Here is an 18,693-nt window from a genome sequence, read left to right on the forward strand (position 1 = left end):
TTGTGTTCAAAGTATGAAATGCATCATCTCCTAGAAGATGGTATGAAATGCATCATCTCCTAGGGGATTTGAGCACCAGAGAGTGGGGTTGGGAAGCCAAGTCAAAGATGCAAGAGAAACAAAAGCTACACAGACACAATACATTTAAGGCAAATCCAGTCTCCTTGAAAAATAACAATTATGGGAACTGTAGTTTAGCCCTCACAGAAGGCTGGCCCACCCACAGGGCAAGGTGAGGCAACCACCTCAGGTGTCAGGGTCCAGGGGGGCAGCACATCCCAATGTTGATGTTTCTTTCCCATCTCACTTGGAATCATAGAATTGTAGTGTTGGAAGGGACCCCAAGAGTCATCTAGTCCAACCCTCTGCCTTGCAGGGATCTTATGCCCAACGTGGGCCTGAGATTGAGTCTCATGCTCTACAGACTCAGCTGTTGTTCCTGATGTAGATCTTTCCTGACCCCTTATTCCCTGCCTCAGGTGCCAAAATGTCTTTGGCCGGCCTTGCTACACTTCCCAGCACCCTTAACAAACTACCCTTCCTGGGAATGGAAGTGTTGGACTAGAACCTGGCTGGCAGACCAGGGTTCGAATCCCCGCTCAGCCATGAAGCTCCCTGGGTGACCTTGAGCCAGTCACCATCTCTTGGTCTGATCTACCTCACAGGGTGGTTGTGAGGATGAATTGGGGAGGAGGAGAACCACATGCAACACCTTGAGATCCTTGGAAGATAAAGGTGGTATAGAAATGTAATAAGTAAAAACAAATAAAATATTTGCGGGGGCAGGGTACTTAATGCAACGCAGCCCAAACAACAGATGATCTGAGCATCTTAAATATGGAGAAGATCAGCCCTTGCGCTCCAGCTGCTGCTGCTGCTGCCGCCGCTGCCGCCCCATTGCGCTGTGCCCTCCCCGCCGGGGCAATCCACGCCTGCTTGTTCAGTGCTTCTGGTAGGCCGAACGGGTTGCATGCCCATCTTTGGGCCGGGATCCGGTTGCAGGGCCCTCCCCCTTGCCGCCTGCTAAAGATAGCCAGGGCTCGTTTTTCGTCCAGCCCCGAAAGTTGCGGTCGAGAGAGCGTCTCTGACTGACAGGGATGCGTGCTGGACAGTGACAGAGCCGGCCCGGCTTGCTTGCCTGCCTGCCTGCCTGCCTGCCTTTCTTTGTGAGGGTGTGGATCCCCGACCCAGGAGATGGCTTTGCTCTGCTATAACAAGGGATGCGGGCAGAAGTTTGACCCGGAGAAGAACACGCAAGGTAAGTCAGAGGTCCGGGACCAGCGATGGGCGGCCTCTGATGTCCACGTGACTCCGTGCGAGTTCCCACGGCACTCAGGAGAACCGCAGGAAGTTTGTTTGCAAGGAAGTGTGCGTGTAAGTTAGGAGAGTTGCTTTAACAGTTGAGACGTATGCATGTGCGCGTGTGTGGTATTACCGCTTTCTTTCTTTCCTGTGCCGCTCTGGCGAGTTCAACAGGTGATGTGATCACCCCAGAGCTATGATAAGAGGCTAAATTTCTGCCTGATGTTCACAGCACAGGAATCTCTGTAAGCGAGAAACCCGAAGACAACAATATATTGTTATTACAGTATTGTTACTAATCTTTACCGTTGATTAACTAAACCACAGTCTCAAGGCAATTTATGGGTAAGATGATTAAAAACACTTAAAAATACAAAAGTAACAAATGCATTTAAAACATGACCTTGCAGATCTGTCTCTGGCTGTGTACTCACATACTTCTGAAGCATATACACGCTGGAACCCTGGGAACTGTAGTTTACCCCTCAGCTACAATTCCCAGCACTCTTAACAAACTACGGCTTCCAAGGTTCTGGGGTGAGGGTTGCTTTAAAGGCACCGTGAGCCCTAGAACCAGCACATTCAATGCACACGTCAAGCAAGGAGAATGTCTCAGTCATTTGCAGAGCCTGTAGTATCATTGGTATGCTTCCAGAGGGAAAAAGGCAGAGTCTCTAAGGCAGAGAGAATTACTTCAAAAGCACCTCTTGGGCTACACACACACTTAAAGAACATAGCTTCACCCTGGGAACTGTAGCTTATTATGGGTGCCGGGAACTGTAGTTCTCTGTGGTGCAAACTACAGTTCCTATTATCCTTAGGGGGAAAGAATGTATGGTGTATACACAGCCTTGGTTTACCTGCTCAGTGCCAGGGTTGCATTGCTAGAGCGAAAAGACAGACAATAACAGTGCATTAGTTATGGGTTGATCCTGGGCGCTCCACACATCCTTCAGTTTTATTAGTTGTTCTGTGATGCTTCCCCAGTGTTACCATGTTATTGCTGTTGAAATGCCACCCCCCACCTTCTGTTATAGATTGGATTATTGCAATGTGGGTCTGCTCTTAGGCCTGGTCTGGAAGTTCCGCCGGTGCAGAATGCTACACCTAGACAGTGAGTGGGGATAAATTCTCACCAGCACATAATTCCAAAGCTCAAAAGCTTGCGCTGACTGCCCATATGCTACCGGGGCAAGCTCTATGCTTTTGTATTAATTTACAAGGCTCTTAGCCACCTGGGTCCAAGTTACCTTAGGGAGCACCTGATCCTTTATATCCCTACCTGATCACAGAGGTCTTTGGGGGACTCACTGTTCTTGGCCCCCCCCCATGGCTCAGATGCACAGCGTGTTTAGTATTGTGGGCACAATTTTGTGGCATTCCCTTCCTATGGAGGCCAGAGGCCCCCTCCCTGTTGAACCTCTGGCACCTACTGAATGCTCTGTTATTATCATTATTATTCCAGCAGGCTAAATAAATAAATAAATAAATAAATAAATAATTCTATTATTTGTACCCTGCTAATCTGACTGGGTTGCCCCAGCCACTCTTGGCAGCTTCCAACATAAATAAAAACGTAACACAACATTACACATTAAAAGCCTTCCCTATTCAGGGATGCCTTCAGATGTCTTCTAAAGATTATATAGTTACTCATTTTCTTGACATCTGATGGGAGGGCATTCCATAGGGTGGGTGCCACCACCGAGAAGACCCTCTGCCTGGTTCTCTGTAGCTTCATTTCTTGCCATGAGGGAACCCCCAGAAGGCCCTTAGAGCTAGATCTCAATGTCTGGACTGAACGATGAGGGTGGAGACGCTCCTTCAATGGTGTTTTTTTTTTTTTACTTTTTCTTTTCTCTCATTACCAATAAACTTATAACATACAGATTACATAAACATCTCTCCCTTCCCCCTTTTGGACTTTCCTCGGCTTCCATTTCTGATTTATTTACCTCCTTATATTTGTAGAAGATATTTGTATCTTCTACAAATATCATACTTTTTCCTTTTATTACATTACCTATTCCCTATCCATAAAACTGTGAATGTTTATTTAAATCCTACCATCAGATCAATGTTCTTCCTTTGTTTCTGCAAATATAATACAAAAGGTTCCCACTCTTTTTCAAAATCCTTATTGTCCTTTTCCCGAAGTCTGTGTGTCAGCTTCACCATCTCTGCATAATTCACCAGTTTTTCTTGCCATTGTTCTTTTGTTGGAATTTCTCCAGTCTTCCAATTCTGTGCTAGCAGTATTCTTGCCACCGTCATTGCATACATAAATAGTGCCCTTTTCTCTTTTGGCAGGTCTTGCCCTAAAGTGCCCAACAGGAAGGCTTCTGGTTGTTTAACAAATGCTATTTTAAACTTTTTTAAAAAATTCATTGTAAATCATTTCCCAGTATACCTTAACCTTTTTACAATCCCACCACATATGACAAAAAGTCCCTTCAACCTCTTTACACCTCCAACATTCCCTCTGCTCATTTTTATATCTTCATATAATTTTCCTTTAACAATATACAGTCTGTGAATTTCAAATTTACTTTCCAGAGTTTTGTCCAATCTTCAAATTGTATGTTGTGGCATATATCTTGTGCCCATTTAATTATTACTGATTTCACTTCCTCATTTTTCGTTTCCCATTCCAAAAGAATGTTATACATTTTCTTTAATAATTTTGTGTTCTCTTCTATTACAGTAGTACCTCGGGTTAAGTACTTAATTCGTTCCGGAGGTCTGTTCTTAACCTGAAACTGTTCTTAACCTAAAGCACCACTTTAGCTAATGGGGCCTCCAGCTGCTGCCATGCTGCCGGAGCACGATTTCTGTTCTCATCCTGAAGCAAAGTTCTTAACCCGAGGTACTATTTCTGGGTTAGTGGAGGCTGTAACCTGAAGTGTCTGGCCCTGGTGATTTCCCTGCCTTTCCTTGGTTTATTGCATCTATAATTTCCTGCATGGTTATTTCCTTCAATGGGTGTTTGATTTTCTAGTTTTAACTGATTTTTTTTTTGTATCATACAATAGAGACTGTTGCAGTCAAGGGATATGTAATTTGTTTAAATAAATACGATAAATAACACAGCACAACGAAAGTCGAACAAAACCCTAGACTGTTTGTGTTTTGAAAAGCTGCAGGATTTCAGCGGGGGGCTATGGGACATGCACAGATTGGAAATGCAGCAACATGTTCACCCTGGAACCTTTGCGAGTGCAAACAGCATCAAAAGTGGGATCATGTACAACCACTCCCCAATACTGTCCCAAGCACAAATTGTCCTGAATGCCCAGTGAGAAGGATATCTGAGGGGCCAGGGCTGAGAAAAGTAATACCGCTTGCAGACTTCACAAAGGGATCCAGTTGCCCACTGTGATAATGGGATGCAGGGCTACATGAGACTTTGGCCTGATTCAGTAAGATGAGAGCCTGGATAGCTCCAGTTGGTTGGAGTGGTGGTGATAATGCCAAGGTTGTAGGTTTGATCCCCATATGGGACATCAGCTTATTCCTGCATTGCAGCGAGTTGGAATAGATGATCCTCAGGGTCCCTTCCAACTCTATGATTCTGGCTGAACTGTTGACTTCTACCATTTTTGTTTCCCGCTCTCAGACTCCTGCCTCTACCACCCGGGTTTACCCATCTTCCATGATGCCTTGAAGGTGAGTTGGCTGAGCAGAGCAGGGCAATGGGTTGAAGATCATCACTGCAGTGCCACATCTTTGCATAGGACTGCGCAGGGTCTGACTGGGCAGTGGGGTCTGGAGAGACTGGCACAAGGCATGAGAATAGCAGGTTGTTGATCAGGTATTTGTGTGTATGGGGGGGCATCCTGTTGCTTTACATTTTGGCTGGGCTTAGTAGCCCTTGGAATTCCTATCATACCACTTTAAACTGTCATGGCTCCCCCCAAAGAACCCTGGGCACTTTAGTTTGTTAAGGGTGCTTACTGTGAGTTGTTAGGAGCAAGGGAGGATTTAGGGCTGTGCAAGGGAAGGAGAGAAGGCAGAGGCACTAGGCTTTGGAAAGGAGGTGTGAGACTCTGACAGTGTCTCTTTCCCAAAACCTAATTAATGCATTCCCAACTTTGGGTTGCTATGGGAGCTTGGGAGGGCTCCAGCGCCCTGCTAGAACCTCATGTCTCTTTCCCAAAGCAGAACTGCCCCCTCACCCACTTTTGTGAAAGCAGCATGAGGGCTGGGTGTGTGTGCAAATTTTGGCGCCATCCAAGTCTGCCAATGATAGAAGACCCCCTCCCTCACAGAGCTGCAGTTCTCAGGAACCTTAACAAACTGCAGTTCCTGCAGTTCTCCAGGGAACTGTTCAATGTACGCTGAGGATGTGAACTTGGCTTTCTCACTTCATGCTCCACGGCTGTGAATTAAGAGCATCTGTCCTGTGCCCACCGTTTACTGTGAGGACTGGGGAACTGGAGGTATGAGTTTGCAAAAATGCCCCTGTCCTCCCAGCATCAATGCTGCATTCTGGGACTTGTTGCCCTGCCCCCCTGGTGTTACTGGTGGTTAAAAAATAAAATATGCCACTCCTCTGGCTGTAAAAGAGCACACAGGTTTTGCCCGCCAGACACCAGTATTAAATTTCTAGTTGCCTCTGGTAACCATTTGTGGGTTGCTGTGTTTGTGAAATGAAGGACTTACCCCTATGTTATTCCTCCCAGGGCTGGTCTTGCTGCAAGAAACGAACCACCGACTTCTCAGAATTCCTCTCCATAAAGGTGTGTTCTGTGCCCATTGGATTTTCCCCTTCACCCCATAGTGCTGGCTCCTGTGAGCCAAATGAGTTTTGACCGATTTCTGGTGTGCCGCTCTTTTGGATGAATTTCTTTGAACTGTATGAGCCTTATGTTGAAGGTTCAGGCAGATGTTCTGATGACCATTGCCTTTCTGTAAATATCCAACCTGCTGACCTTTAGAGTCATAGGAAGCTGCCTTATACTCAGCAAGACCATTGGTCCATCTAGCTCAATATTGTCTACATGGACTGGCAATGGCTCTCCAGGGTTTAGGGATCTCTTTCAGCCCTACTTGGAGACACCAGGGATGGAATTCGGGACTTTCTGCACGCAAAACAGATGCTCTGCCACTGAGCTATGGCCCCATCCCATCTCAAAGGCTTAGAGCAGGTAATTAACAACTGGAAAGCAGCCAAACAAGCACTGGCAAAACAGCTAAATTAAAATGGCTAAATTCAGCAAAGGTAGCAGATGGTGACATGTTATATTGACGAACACTGGATCAACCTGTCATGTCTTGAACATATAAAGCTGAGCTTTCCTAAATCAGGCCAACTGGACCACCTGGCCTAATATTTTCTTTCTGCTTGGTAGTTTTGCAACTGAGATCCTTTTACAGGGGAGATGTTGGGAACTGAATTGGGATGTTCTGTGTGCAGAACAGGTGGTCTAACACAGAGCTATGGCCCCCCACCTCCATCACTTATGGCAGACACTCACATGAATGTGCATGCAGATGTAAGCAGCCCGTGCATGGAATAGGAGAGCGCTCACTTTCAAAGGCAGGAGGGATCTTCCTCACAATATAAATGAGTGCTACTAACATGCTGTGGCAATGTGGCATGTGGGCATGCTCCTTTGCTTACAAGTACATGGACACATCATGTGCCTTCTGCAGAGGTATTTTGTAATATGTGAAAGGGTCCTTTGTGGGCTACTGGTTCCTACAGCTTTGGGCACTTCCAGACAACCTGTTTATTGAGCATTCCTCCTGATTCAGTTGTGGAGAGGTTCAAACTAGGGCCGGACGCTATGCATTTTGTCCCCACAGGGCTGCACCAAAGGGTATCACAGCAATGAGAAGCCTCCAGAGCCAGAGGAGGCCTCGAGTGAGCCGAAGGTCAAGACAAGCACTGAGGTCATCATCCAGGGGCCAAAGTCAGCAGAGATGATGGAGCGTGAGAGGCCCAGGTGAGGTGGGGAGAAAGGGCAGGCCGTTCTCCTGGGACCAGGGGCAACGGGTTAAAAAAATGCCTTGTACCATATCCTCCAACATTTATCCAATGAAAATAGAGATATCCTATTCAGTAATAATGATCATGATACCCCACCATCTGATTTGGTTAGCTAACACATATAACAACATAATAAAACATTAAACATTAAGAAAAACTTCCCTATACAGGTCTGCCTTTAGATGTCTTTTAAACGTTGTATAGTTATCTCTGGGTTTTTTTGGGGGGGGGGGTGTCGCATAACTGAGCCAAAACCAACATTTCTCTGATGGAAATAGGGATGTCTTAAGGAAAAGCAGTACATTCCAGGATCAAAAACGAAACCAGGATGGCTTCTGTAAATCTGGGACCGTCCTGGAAAATAGGGACACTTGAGGGTCTGTTATACTGAGCCAGACCATTGGGCCACCCAGCTCAGTTTCATCTACCCTGATAGACAGCATCTGTCCAGGGCATCGAGCAGAGACATTCCCAGCCCTACCTGGAGATGCCATTTGGGGCTGAACCTGGGACCTTCTGCAGGCAAAGCAGACGCTCTGCTATTGAGCTACAGGCTCTTGCTGGATCAAACCAAGAGTCCCTCTAGTCTAGCCTGCTGCTCCCCTCGATGGCTAGCCAGATGCCTCTTGCAACGCACGCCCCCCCCCAAGGAGAGTGTGAAGGCAGCATCCCTTCCTTGTTGCATGCCCCAGTGTCTGCCACTGAGAGGCAGACTGCCTCCAGGTATAAAGGCCCCATTTTGGTGTTGTGGCTAATTCCTGTTTAAAACCCTGGGGACTTGTGGCAGGGAATTCCACAGGTGAACTGTGTATTTTGTGAAGGGGGTGGCACATGGTGAAAATGGCAGGGTCCCCACCTTCTTGGAACCCTGTTTCAGATGAAGCTTGGCAGTAACTCTGAATCTTAATATATCATCGAATCTCTTTTGTTTTTTATTTTGTTAATGTTCTCCAGTTCCGATGAGCCTAAACAGCTGCTGCCTGTGAAAGTGTCCGGATCTCTGGCGCAGGCCCTGAGCAAACTGGATTTAACCCGCAAGGACCACCTGCCAGTTCAAGGCTCAGCAGACACTCGTAAGAGCCTTGCTGGTTTGGGAGGGTGAGGTGGGAAATAACTACAAAGGGGTACAGGACAGGTATTGTACTTGGAAAGGATTCCCCCAAGCTTTGGTGCCTACAGGCATATTTGGAAATCTAAGAAACTGTTGTGGGCACCCCAAAATACCCCTTTCACAGAATAAAAATTAACAATGTCCAGAACCCCCTCTCAAAAACAGACAAAACTCACCCCCCAAAAAAAACAAATAAGACTGCATCTGCAGCAAATCTTTAAAGCACATTTGACACATGTTTAAAGCACATGGCTCTCCCCAGAGAATCTTTGGAATGGTAGATTACCCTTCCCCCAAAGATATAATTCCCAGCACCCTTAACAAACTACAGTTCCCAGTATTCTTTGGGGGAAAGCTATGCACTTTACATATATGGTGGAGATGCGGCAGGGGGCTCCCCCATCTTGTTTAAGGCCCAAGGTCAAGAAGTCCAAGCAGTTTGAGCAACCATATGTTTTCATTTTAGAAAATCTGAGCTGGGTTCCCTTTCTGCTACAAGCGGGAGCTTGCGGTGGCTACCTGTTGCTCTGCTGGATCAAAATGTAAACTCTTGGTATCCAGTACGGCACTGAGCAAGAGAACATGAGCTTTATTACAGGGGTGTTTGGGGTTGCTGCCTTTGTGCTGAGCATCGATAGGCTCAACTGCCCACCTCCCTTTTTATGGGTCTGATAGCAGCGCACAGCAAAGCAGTCACCCAGATCTATGAGCTCAGGGCTGTTAGTTAGCATAGGATCTCCCTGGACTTTAATCAACCGCAGTGGATTGCACTTTGCAGAGTCAACAGGGCTAAGCTCCTAGAAGTGGGTGGGGTGGCCTGTCATTTGGGGGTTTGCAAAGTGCCCTCAAGATGTTTGCCTGACTTTGCATTTGTGCTTCCCCACAACAGCTTCCCTGGAGGTGAGCGCTGGCACTGCCTGCAAGAACTCTGGCTGCAAGGCGGTGAGTCCTGTGTTTGGGTTTGCCCCTCCCTTTCTAAACTCCCGGCATGTCTCCTCAAGCCTGTGCTCTCTTTCCATGAGAGTTTTCTCAGATTTCCAATACTGCCCCCTCGCCATTCATTTATGCCCTCTGCTCTGAGACTTTGCATCTCCGATGTGAACTTCTGACCAAGCCTCAAGGCAACCAACCACACATTTTGGACTACTGCCCCCATGGTTCCCAGCCGTCATCGTCAGCTCATATGTTGGGAGCTGTAGTTCAACATTTGGAAGGGCACCAGGTTGGGGGAGATTGCTATACCCTGTCTGACTGTGAAAGGATGGGGTTTCTGGGATATTTATCTAGCATGGAATTTAGAGCTGAGGATGAGCCAGTTCACACACATTTCACAGAACCAGGGAAAGGTGTGGCTGGCGCTCATGGGAGTTGTAGTCCGACCACATCTGGAGGGCGCCAGGTTTATCTATTTATTTGCTGCATTCACATCCCACCTCTTTCTCCAAGTTGCTCAAGGCAGCTTACGTGGTTCCCCCCTCCATTTAATCCCAACAACAACCCTGTGAGGTAGGTTAGGCTGAGAGGCAGGGAGTGGCCCAGAAGTACTCGGTGAGCTTCATGGTAAAATTGGCCTTTGAACCTGGTCCCCACCTAGTCCAGTGCTCTAACTGCTATACCACACAGTCTCTCGTGGGAGTTGCAGTCCAACGTTTGGAGGGTACAACATTGAGGAAGGTTGCCTCAAGCCTAGAGCCCAATCTGTGGAGGCTGCTCAGTTTCCTCTTCCTAGGTCTCAGTGCAGAAGGTCAGCAGCAGGAAGGATGGGGACAGAGGTGGAATTTCTTCCTTCTGTCTTTCATTGGCTCTGGCACCACCTACTGTTGGGCTCCATGCCACCTGCCAATCCCAAAGGACACCAGCCACCACTGGCCTTGATCCATGGTTTCTCCACTCCAAACAAGATTCCTGCTGGGAAATGGAGCCTGCGGCTGTGGCTGGTGCATCAGGAAGCAAAGGGTGGGCCTGGGCTTCTCTGGCCAGCAGAGAGATGGTTTGGCCTCTGCCTCCCGCAAGGCTGCTTGGCTGACCTTTCTGCCCCGGCTTATCTTCCAGGTTTACCAGGGGGAAGAAAGCGATAGGGAGACCTGCACATTCCACCCTGGGGTGCCTGTCTTCCACGAAGGGTAAGGTGCCTGTGGGATCATGGGGTGCTTTGTCTCCCATGTTCAGCCCATGCTGGCCAGCTGGAGGATGGTTTCTCTTTGTCAGCAGTTGTGTGCTGGTGCACAGGCTTTCTTCCTGGCGCTATTCTGTTCCTGCATTGTGCTCTGCAGGGTGCAATGCCCTTGGAGCTCTTTTATCATGCTCGTACAGCTCGAGCAGGTCGTTCCAGGGTGCGGAATCAAGCACACAGCACTGGACCCCAATCCATATCTGGCGAAATCCAGGACTCCTCCCCCAAATACTTCTGCTTAATAGAGCTCACCTCATGCACATGCTTTCCCTGTGCTCACTCCAGTCAATCAAGCTTCTGTCTCCCCCCATCCTGTAGATTCTAGTGAGGATGATGCATTCCAAGGCAGCTTGCGACAAAAAGTAGCCTAAATGCACATTAGAGCTCATTGTTCCCCATCAGTGAAAAGCCCAAAGTTGTCACAAAATAATTGGACGTTTTTGAGCTATTTTTTGAGGGACATGGGCAAGAACAACACTGCTGACATCAGTTGCCATACATGCAGATTTTCCCGAACATTTAGCTGATTTCCGCCCAGATTCTGCTTTCGGCTGCAGTATTCTGGGCGTGACATATGGCAACCCAACATAAGAAGAGCCGGCATTCTGTTCTCACGGTGGCCAACCAGATGCCCCTTTGGGAAACCTGCAAACACTCCTCCTTCCTGAAGTTTCCAGCAACTGATATTCAGAAGCATCGCTGCCTCCACCTGTGGAGGCAGAGCATAGCCTCCATCATGGCTGGAAGCCCTTGATAGCTTTATCCTCTTCCATGAATTTTTTTCAATCTTCTTTTAAAGCCATCCAAGTCCATGACCATCCCTGCCTCCTGTGGGAATGAGTTCTTTAGTTTAACTAAGTGCTGTGTGTGTATATGTCCCTCCAGTATTCCAATCTTCTGTTGGCAACCAGCCAGCTTAGGAACAATTTGCTACACTCAAATAGCCAAAGTAGGATCAAGGCAAGAATTCAGGGGTGGCTTAATTCTCAGCCTCTTTCCTGTGCTTCTCTCTCCTATCGGTTCATTTGATCCCCCACCCTCTCAGCATGAAATACTGGAGCTGCTGTGGAATGAAAACCACCGACTTCACAGCATTCCTGGAGCAAAAGGGTTGCAGCCGAGGGAAGCACACCTGGGTGAAGAAGCAGGTGAGGAACACACGCTCCTCTGGTCCCCTGTTAGGTAAAGGTAAAGGGACCCCTGACCATTAGGTCCAGTCGTGACCGACTCTGAGGTTGCGGCACTCATCTCGCTTTACTGGCCGAGGGAGCCGACGTCCAGCTTCCGGGTCATGTGGCCAGCATGACTAAGCCGCTTCTGGCGAACCAGAGCAGCGCACGGAAACGCCGTTTACCTTCCCGCCGGAGCAGTACCTATTTATCTACTTGCACTTTGACATGCTTTCGAACTGCTAGGTTGGCAGGAGCAGAGACCAAGCAACGGGAGCTCACCCCGTTGCGGGGATTCGAACCGCCGACCTTCTGATCGGCAAGCCCTAGGCTCTGTGGTTTAACCCACAGCGCCACCCACAGCGCTACCTGTTAGGGATGGGCAAATCTCTCCATTTCAGTTTTCTCAGTCTCTCTCCCCTCTCCTCCCTCCGTTTCTTAAATTCAGCTACCCACATGTCCGCAGAAATTTCTGGATTTTTAAAAATCCCCATTAAAATTAATCAGCGGGCTGGTGTAAATTTCTCCTAACAAACCTATTTTTGCATGCGGTTTTGAGCAATGCACACATTTCTGCAAGGTGTTTTGATGGGATTTCATGCGTTGTTCTCACATATATACAGTGGTACCTCGGGTTACATATGCTTCAGGTTACAGATTCCACTAACCCAGAAATATTACCTCGGGTTAAGAACTTTGCTTCAGGATGAGAACAAAAATTGTGCCGTGGTGGCAGCGGGAGGCCCCATTAGCTAAAGTGGTACCTCAGGTTAAGAACAGTTTCAGGTTAAGAACGGACCTCCAGAACGAATAAAGTTCTTAACTTGAGGTACCACTGTACTTGGAAGTGCTGGTCATTCACTTCTTCCCCATGACCTTCACACACACAAAGTAATCCATTAAAGGAGACTGAGAGCCTGCCCCTTAAGTGAGTTAATAGTATGAAATGTATTTTAATGTTGCACGTGATGGTGAAAGTAGATGTGATGTAGGAGGGTTGTGATAAGACTCTTTCAGGGGGGAAAAAGAATAGGCCCCATTAGCTAAAGTGGTGCTTCAGGTTAAGAACGGACCACCGGAACGAATTAAGAACTTAACCCGAGGCACCACTGTACATGCATTTTGACACATACTTGCGCCTCTTACACACATTGCTTGGCTGGAGAAATGCTTTGCAAAATGTGAAGTTCACATTTGAAGGATAGCTGTGTTCTAGTTCAGGAATTGGGTTGAGAAGTGCGAATTAGATTAGTTTCTCATTAAAATGCAAAAAAGAAAGAAAGAAAGAAAGAAAGAAAATTATCCCCCTCCTCTGCTCATCACCCACCTTAGTGTGCTTACTGGGCTTCCTATGAAAAGGGGCTCCTTGCCTGTCTTCACCCTTGCTTTGCAGCTAAGATACCCTCCCCCCACCAACCTTTCAAGGCCCACCTGCCTTGAGGGAAGTGGCTGCTCCATAAATAGGAAGTGGGCAGGTGGGGATGTTAACTGGCTCTTTTTGGCAGCAGGACAAGAAGTTGGTCTCTTGCCGGCAGGACTGGCACCAAACCGGCAGCCAAGTGGTGGTGACCATCTATGCCAAGACCCCTCTGCCAAATCTCAGCTCTGTGAAGGCCAACCACACAACGGTAAGGAAGGGCAAACATTGCCCTGAGGAGGGCTATCTGCCCCTTGGAGCAACCTTGGCGCTGCTGAGTGCAGTGCTGGCCTGCATGGCGAATGTGCGATCATTGTATTCTCCAAAATGAGATGGGTGTGGTCAGTGCTATTTTTCTAGAAAAAGAGGTGCCGGAACTCACCATGAACGCCTGCCTTTTTTCTCTTATAATGGCAATGGCGCCCATCTGAGAGGTGCCAGAACTGAGTTCTGGTGAGTTCCAGCTGGAAAGAAAAGCCCTGGGAGTGGCAGGACAAAATTGTACTGAAGTTGCCTCCTCTTTTTATCCCCCTTCCTGCAGCTGGACATTCATATTACTTTCGAAGGAGATAAGGTTTTCCAGGCAGAGTTGGATCTCTGGGGGGTAAGTTTTGGGTTGCTTCACTTGGTAACAAACTATATTTTTTAAAAAAAAAGAAAAAAAAATGTGGGACGGGGCCTGTGTTGAGGGTGCAACGACAGCTAAAGCTGTTGAATTCCTACTCCATGAGCAGCTGTTAAACACACAGGAAAAATACAGTTACCTTGCAGTTCCACAGTTTGGTTACAGTGGGGAAGCCTAAACATGCCCTCCACTCGCATAGCAGACCTTATAGCATGGCACAGCTATAAACATGTTGTCTAATGTGTCCAGTCATTGGATCCCTCCCTTCTTTCCCTCAGAAGTTCTCCTCTGCCTGCAGCCAAAGGTTCCAGAAGCCATGATGCTGGCTCCTACAAGAGGCTACTAGCCGTGATGACTGCCCTCCGATAATCTGCTGCTTGAAGCAGTTGACTTCCTTTGCCTAACGTTAGGGCCAGCTCTATACCACACTATGCCTTGGCTCTGTGACAGCAGAGAGTCAGAGCAGTATTCATTAAATGGCACTCTTCTCCTCTCCAGGTCATCAATGTGGAGAAGAGCTTTTTGAACATGTTGCCCTCCAAAGTGGAAATTACCCTGAAGAAGGAAAACGCTGTCACCTGGGCTAGGCTGGAGCACCCCCAGGGCAAATCACAAATGTTGCGGCAGCAGCAGCAGCTGGAGACAGACAGCTTGGAAAGCCAGAAAGCCAGAGGAGCTCATCTGGAAGAGGAGTCCGACGACAGCTTGAGCTGGTCAGAGGAGGAGGAGGAGGAATGGGAGGAAGGAGAGAAGAGCCAAGCCCTCCCTGCTAGCCACGACTCTGATGGGAAGTGAGTCGCAGCTGAGTGCTGCAGCCTGTGGAATTGGGAATGGGCTGGACTGTTCCCAGCTCTGATCTTTGTTGCTGAAAACAGGGGCACCAACCGGGTGCTACAGGAAGAATGCCCACTGTTTGCCAGGGACAGACTATGCGTGATGCTCCTCCTCTTCTGTCCAGGGCTGCAGAGCTGTCTGGATTGGGATGCAGGTGAAGGGAGGTGTGGGGGGCATATCCAGGGTGGTGGGAACCGGTGTCTGGAATTTCCCCATCCCCTCTTTTGTTTGTGTCTCTGTTGCTGCATTTCATTCATGGAATAAGAAACATTCTTCAATAAAAAGGAAGATGAAAAGTATACTATGAAAGTACCACCGTCTTGGGCAGTGTTTTTGTGGTTGTGTTTGACTCTTGGGAGATTGTGCTTGGCTCAGGGTTGGGGGTGAGGGGAACATAGGAAGCTGACTTCTAGCTCAGTCTTTGTCCGTGCTGACAGTGATAAGAATTCCCAGTCTGTTAAGTGCCATTAAGACTCTTTGCCACTTGAGTATGACATCGAAAGACTGCACTCTGCCGTTTAATTCATTAAGAAACCAATATAAGCTGCAGCCTCTGGGCGTTAGGAAAACAAGAAGCTGGCTTTATACAGAATCAGGCCATTAGATTACCTTGCCCAGTATTGTCCAGCCTGACTGGCAACAGCTATCCAGAGTCTGAGGCAGGGGATCTTTCAACCCTACCTGGAGAAATGAGGGACTGGACCTGGGAGCTTCTGCATGCAAGCAGATGCTCCAAGACTGAGTCCTGGTCCTTCTAGGCTTTGTGTGGGTTTCCATTTCTGAGTTGGGGTTGCCTTCATGTACCTGCTCTGGACAAGGCACAGCATCATTCAGACAATTCAGAGCAAGCAAAGGAAAAGTAATTCTTCACATAGTGCACAGTTGAACTATGGGATTGGCTCTCATTAGATGCAATGGTGGCCACCAGCTTAGGTGACTTTCGAAGGAAATCAGAACTCCATGGAAAAGGAGGCTGTCAATAGCCATGATGTGTTGTCCCTCCACTGTAAGAGGCAGTATACCTGTGACTTGCTGGGAGTCACAAGTGGGAAGAGTGCTGTTGTGCTCAGGTTGCACTTTCAGGCTTCCCCCTGGCATCCAGCTGGCCACAGCGACAGCAGGACTCTGGGCTACATGGACCTTGGGACTGATGCAGCAGCCAGTCTCTTCTGGTGCTCCTACCATTTTCAGAAAGGGAAAGGATGTAGAAGGAGCAGAAGCAAGGGAAATGTATGTTCGCCCCTAGCAGAATTGTTATCCACCTGAACAGTTTCAGGTGTTGGAGGGAATTTTTTTTGGGGGGGGGGGTTGAAGCTGTTCAAGGGTCAGTTTGCAGGCTTGGAGAAGTGGTGATAATAACTATCCATTGAAACGACTACTTCACAGAGTTGGAAAACGAGAACAGCCTGATGCCACAGTGGGGAACACCTTTCTCAAAGACCTACCTTCTTGGCATATGCCAATGGTGGGCGCGGCCAGAGGCAAAACTGGGCAGACCAATTAATGTAAATTTTACCTTCATACAGTAGGCTTGCTTGTGCACACGCTTTCTCCTCCATCCAGGCATGCAAGAAGCATTATCAAACTTCATTGTAGCAATCAGGCCAGGCAAAAAGACTCTATGAGGGTGCAAAGCAGGGCCAGTAGAGGATGTCTGTGTGTGCTGGGCGGGGGGCTGCAGAAAGTCCCAAGGGGGCTGGAGAGCTGCATTCAGCTCCTGAAACTGAGTCCCCTACCCTGACCTACATAGAAACTAGGAGAAGAATATGCTATGTTTGTTCTGAGCTGCAAGCCCAAAGTGGTTTGATGCAGGGATACCAAAGAAGGATGGAGACAACTCCAGAATGGCCTCTTCTAAGTGCTTTATTAAAAGAAAGGTATAAACTCACAACACAGCATGCAGAGCCTCACAGTCTTTACAGACATGGGATGGAAACAGCAACAGAGAGAGGTCATCATGACCTGCCTGCAAAGTGCTAATATGCTAAGCATTACTTACACAAAAGACAGCTTGCGTCAATTTGTCCAGAACCTCCCCTCACACCTGGCTGGTGAGGCCATAGGTGGCAACTGTCCAAAGCTTCTCCCCTCTCTGGGCCTAGAGCCCAGCATCCCAAGGTCCACAGATAAGCGCAGCATCAAAGCAAATTCATTAGTATACATCAAAGCAAGCTCGTTAGCATACATCAAAGCAAGGGAACATAAACATATATGAGCTCATTCTTGCAATGACTACCAATTAATTGTAGGGTTATCCTGAATACCAAGATGGCGTTTGCAGAGCTTCTGGAAAATTTCACCTTTGTTCAATACAGTGTCCTTCAGGCACATGGTGACCTGTGAGAATTCTGGAGTTCCTGGAAGCAGGTTGCCGAGGAACAAAGCCTGCCTGCCTGCGTGGCCATGGGCGATATGACAAGTAAGGTAACACCTTTCAAGGTATTGCCTTGAAAGTATTGCCTTGAAAGTATTACCTTGAAAGTATTACCTTGAAAGTATTACCTTGAAAGTGGTATGTAATAAGAGAGCACATCCACGTTAGCTTTTGCAAGAGCTGTTGTTTTCAGCAGGCTGGCCACAAATTTGTGTTCTTTTCCCTGTCACCATCTCAACTTTAGCTAGCTTTTCATTTTTCCTGATGGGAAACGATGTGTCACTCAGAAAGCACGCATAACTAGCCCAATAGCATGTATCTGGGCTGATATGGGGCAGCAACTGCTTGACACAACATCTTGTGATCTCCCGACAAACAAAGCAGAATGAATGCTTAAGAAATATCTGATGTCATCTAATCTCCCTGCAAAGAAAGCAGGATGAATACTCAAAAAGCAGATAACCTGGAAACTACCTCAGAGAGGTACCAGCTCTGGATGAAAAGGTGCTAGGGATTGAACCAGGAACATTTTGAATGCAAAAAATATGTGCTTTCTACCACCTTGTTCTCCTGTGGCCTGGTATGAGTGAATCACTGGATGGCCACAGCTGCTGAGCGCCAGCATGTAGAAGTATAGGAAGTGTGAATGGAAATGCTTTACGTTCCCAGGTCCATGCAGGAATACACACGTTGCCTCTGTTCTGCCATACCAGCGACGTCATGCTTTGGTGCTTGAGTTGCCTACTGGATAAATGAATGTCTGCCTTAACTGCATGAAATGCAGAGAAACACAGGCGGTGATAATTATGTAACATAAGCAAGTTGTTGATAACACAGGCATTCTGACATTGACAAGGAAATGAACAAATATGAATTAAACATCCTTTATCTCGATTCAATCAGATGTGATAGTGTGGAACCTCTTGATAGCTTGTAACTCAGCCGTTTCATGTTGCAGCCTCCTGTTGAAATTGCTCTAGGATGAGCTCTCTAGAATCACTTAACAGAAAGAACTGGAAGATTGAAATGTTCCCCCCAAAGGGCTTTTAAATATTGTCATACCTGATGCCAAAATTTGTGACCATTTATTTTTTTCCACAGAACATAGCTGGCAGATGATAGCATACATGACATTGGAAGATGAGGTGATTGAACCCCAGATGTTGTGAATGGACAAGGGTGTTCAGGCATATGCCCCTAGAGAGTAAGAGTGTAAACCTAACCCCTATTTAGTAAAGGTAAAGGGACCCCTAACCATTAGGTCCAGTCGTGACCGACTCTGGGGTTGCGGCGCTCATCTCGCTTTATTGGCTGAGAGAGCCAGTGTACTGCTTCCAGGTCATGTGGCCAGCATGACTAAGATGCTTCTGGCGAACCAGAGCAGCGCACGGAAACGCTGTTTACCTTCCCGCCGGAGCAGTACCTTTTTATCTACTTGCACTTTGACGTGCTTTCAAACTGCTAGGTTGGCAGGAGCAGGACCGAGCAACGGGAGCTCACCCCGTTGCGGGGATTTGAACCGCAGACCTTCTGATCGGCAAGTCCTAGGCTCTGTGGTTTAACCCACAGCGCCACCCGCGTCCCAACACACCACTGAATTCAATAGGACTTACTTCTGAGTACAGTGGTACCTCAGGTTAAGTACTTAATTCGTTCTGGAGGCCTGTTCTTAACCTGAAACTGCTCTTAACCTGAA

At 47.6% G+C, this 18,693-nt stretch overlaps 2 protein-coding genes across 5 annotated transcripts in view; one reads left to right on the top strand and one right to left on the bottom strand.

Annotated features, from left to right (window-relative positions):
• ARHGEF6 (Rac/Cdc42 guanine nucleotide exchange factor 6) overlaps positions 1-18,693 on the bottom strand; it is a 370,252-nt gene that overhangs the window by 101,660 nt on the left and 249,899 nt on the right. The gene's annotated exons all lie outside the window — the stretch shown is intronic.
• ITGB1BP2 (integrin subunit beta 1 binding protein 2) lies at positions 992-14,935 on the top strand. Of its 4 annotated transcripts, none has more exons than XM_081848525.1 (11): positions 992-1,258; positions 4,919-4,968; positions 5,985-6,041; positions 7,111-7,250; positions 8,249-8,367; positions 9,292-9,347; positions 10,458-10,528; positions 11,624-11,726; positions 13,253-13,375; positions 13,706-13,768; positions 14,288-14,935. In XM_081848525.1, the coding sequence occupies exons 1-11, from the start codon at positions 1,195-1,197 to the stop codon at positions 14,582-14,584; spliced, it is 1,143 nt and encodes a 380-aa protein (XP_081704651.1). In that variant the 5' UTR covers positions 992-1,194; the 3' UTR covers positions 14,585-14,935. The 4 variants fall into 4 exon arrangements, with proteins under 4 accessions (XP_081704651.1, XP_081704653.1, XP_081704652.1 ...); XM_081848527.1 differs by having other exon boundaries at positions 993-1,258; positions 9,295-9,347; XM_081848526.1 differs by having other exon boundaries at positions 997-1,258; positions 13,256-13,375.

The sequence above is a fragment of the Podarcis erhardii genome (assembly GCF_964252035.2).
Source record: "Podarcis erhardii genome assembly, chromosome: Z".
Classification (NCBI taxonomy): domain Eukaryota; kingdom Metazoa; phylum Chordata; class Lepidosauria; order Squamata; family Lacertidae; genus Podarcis; species Podarcis erhardii.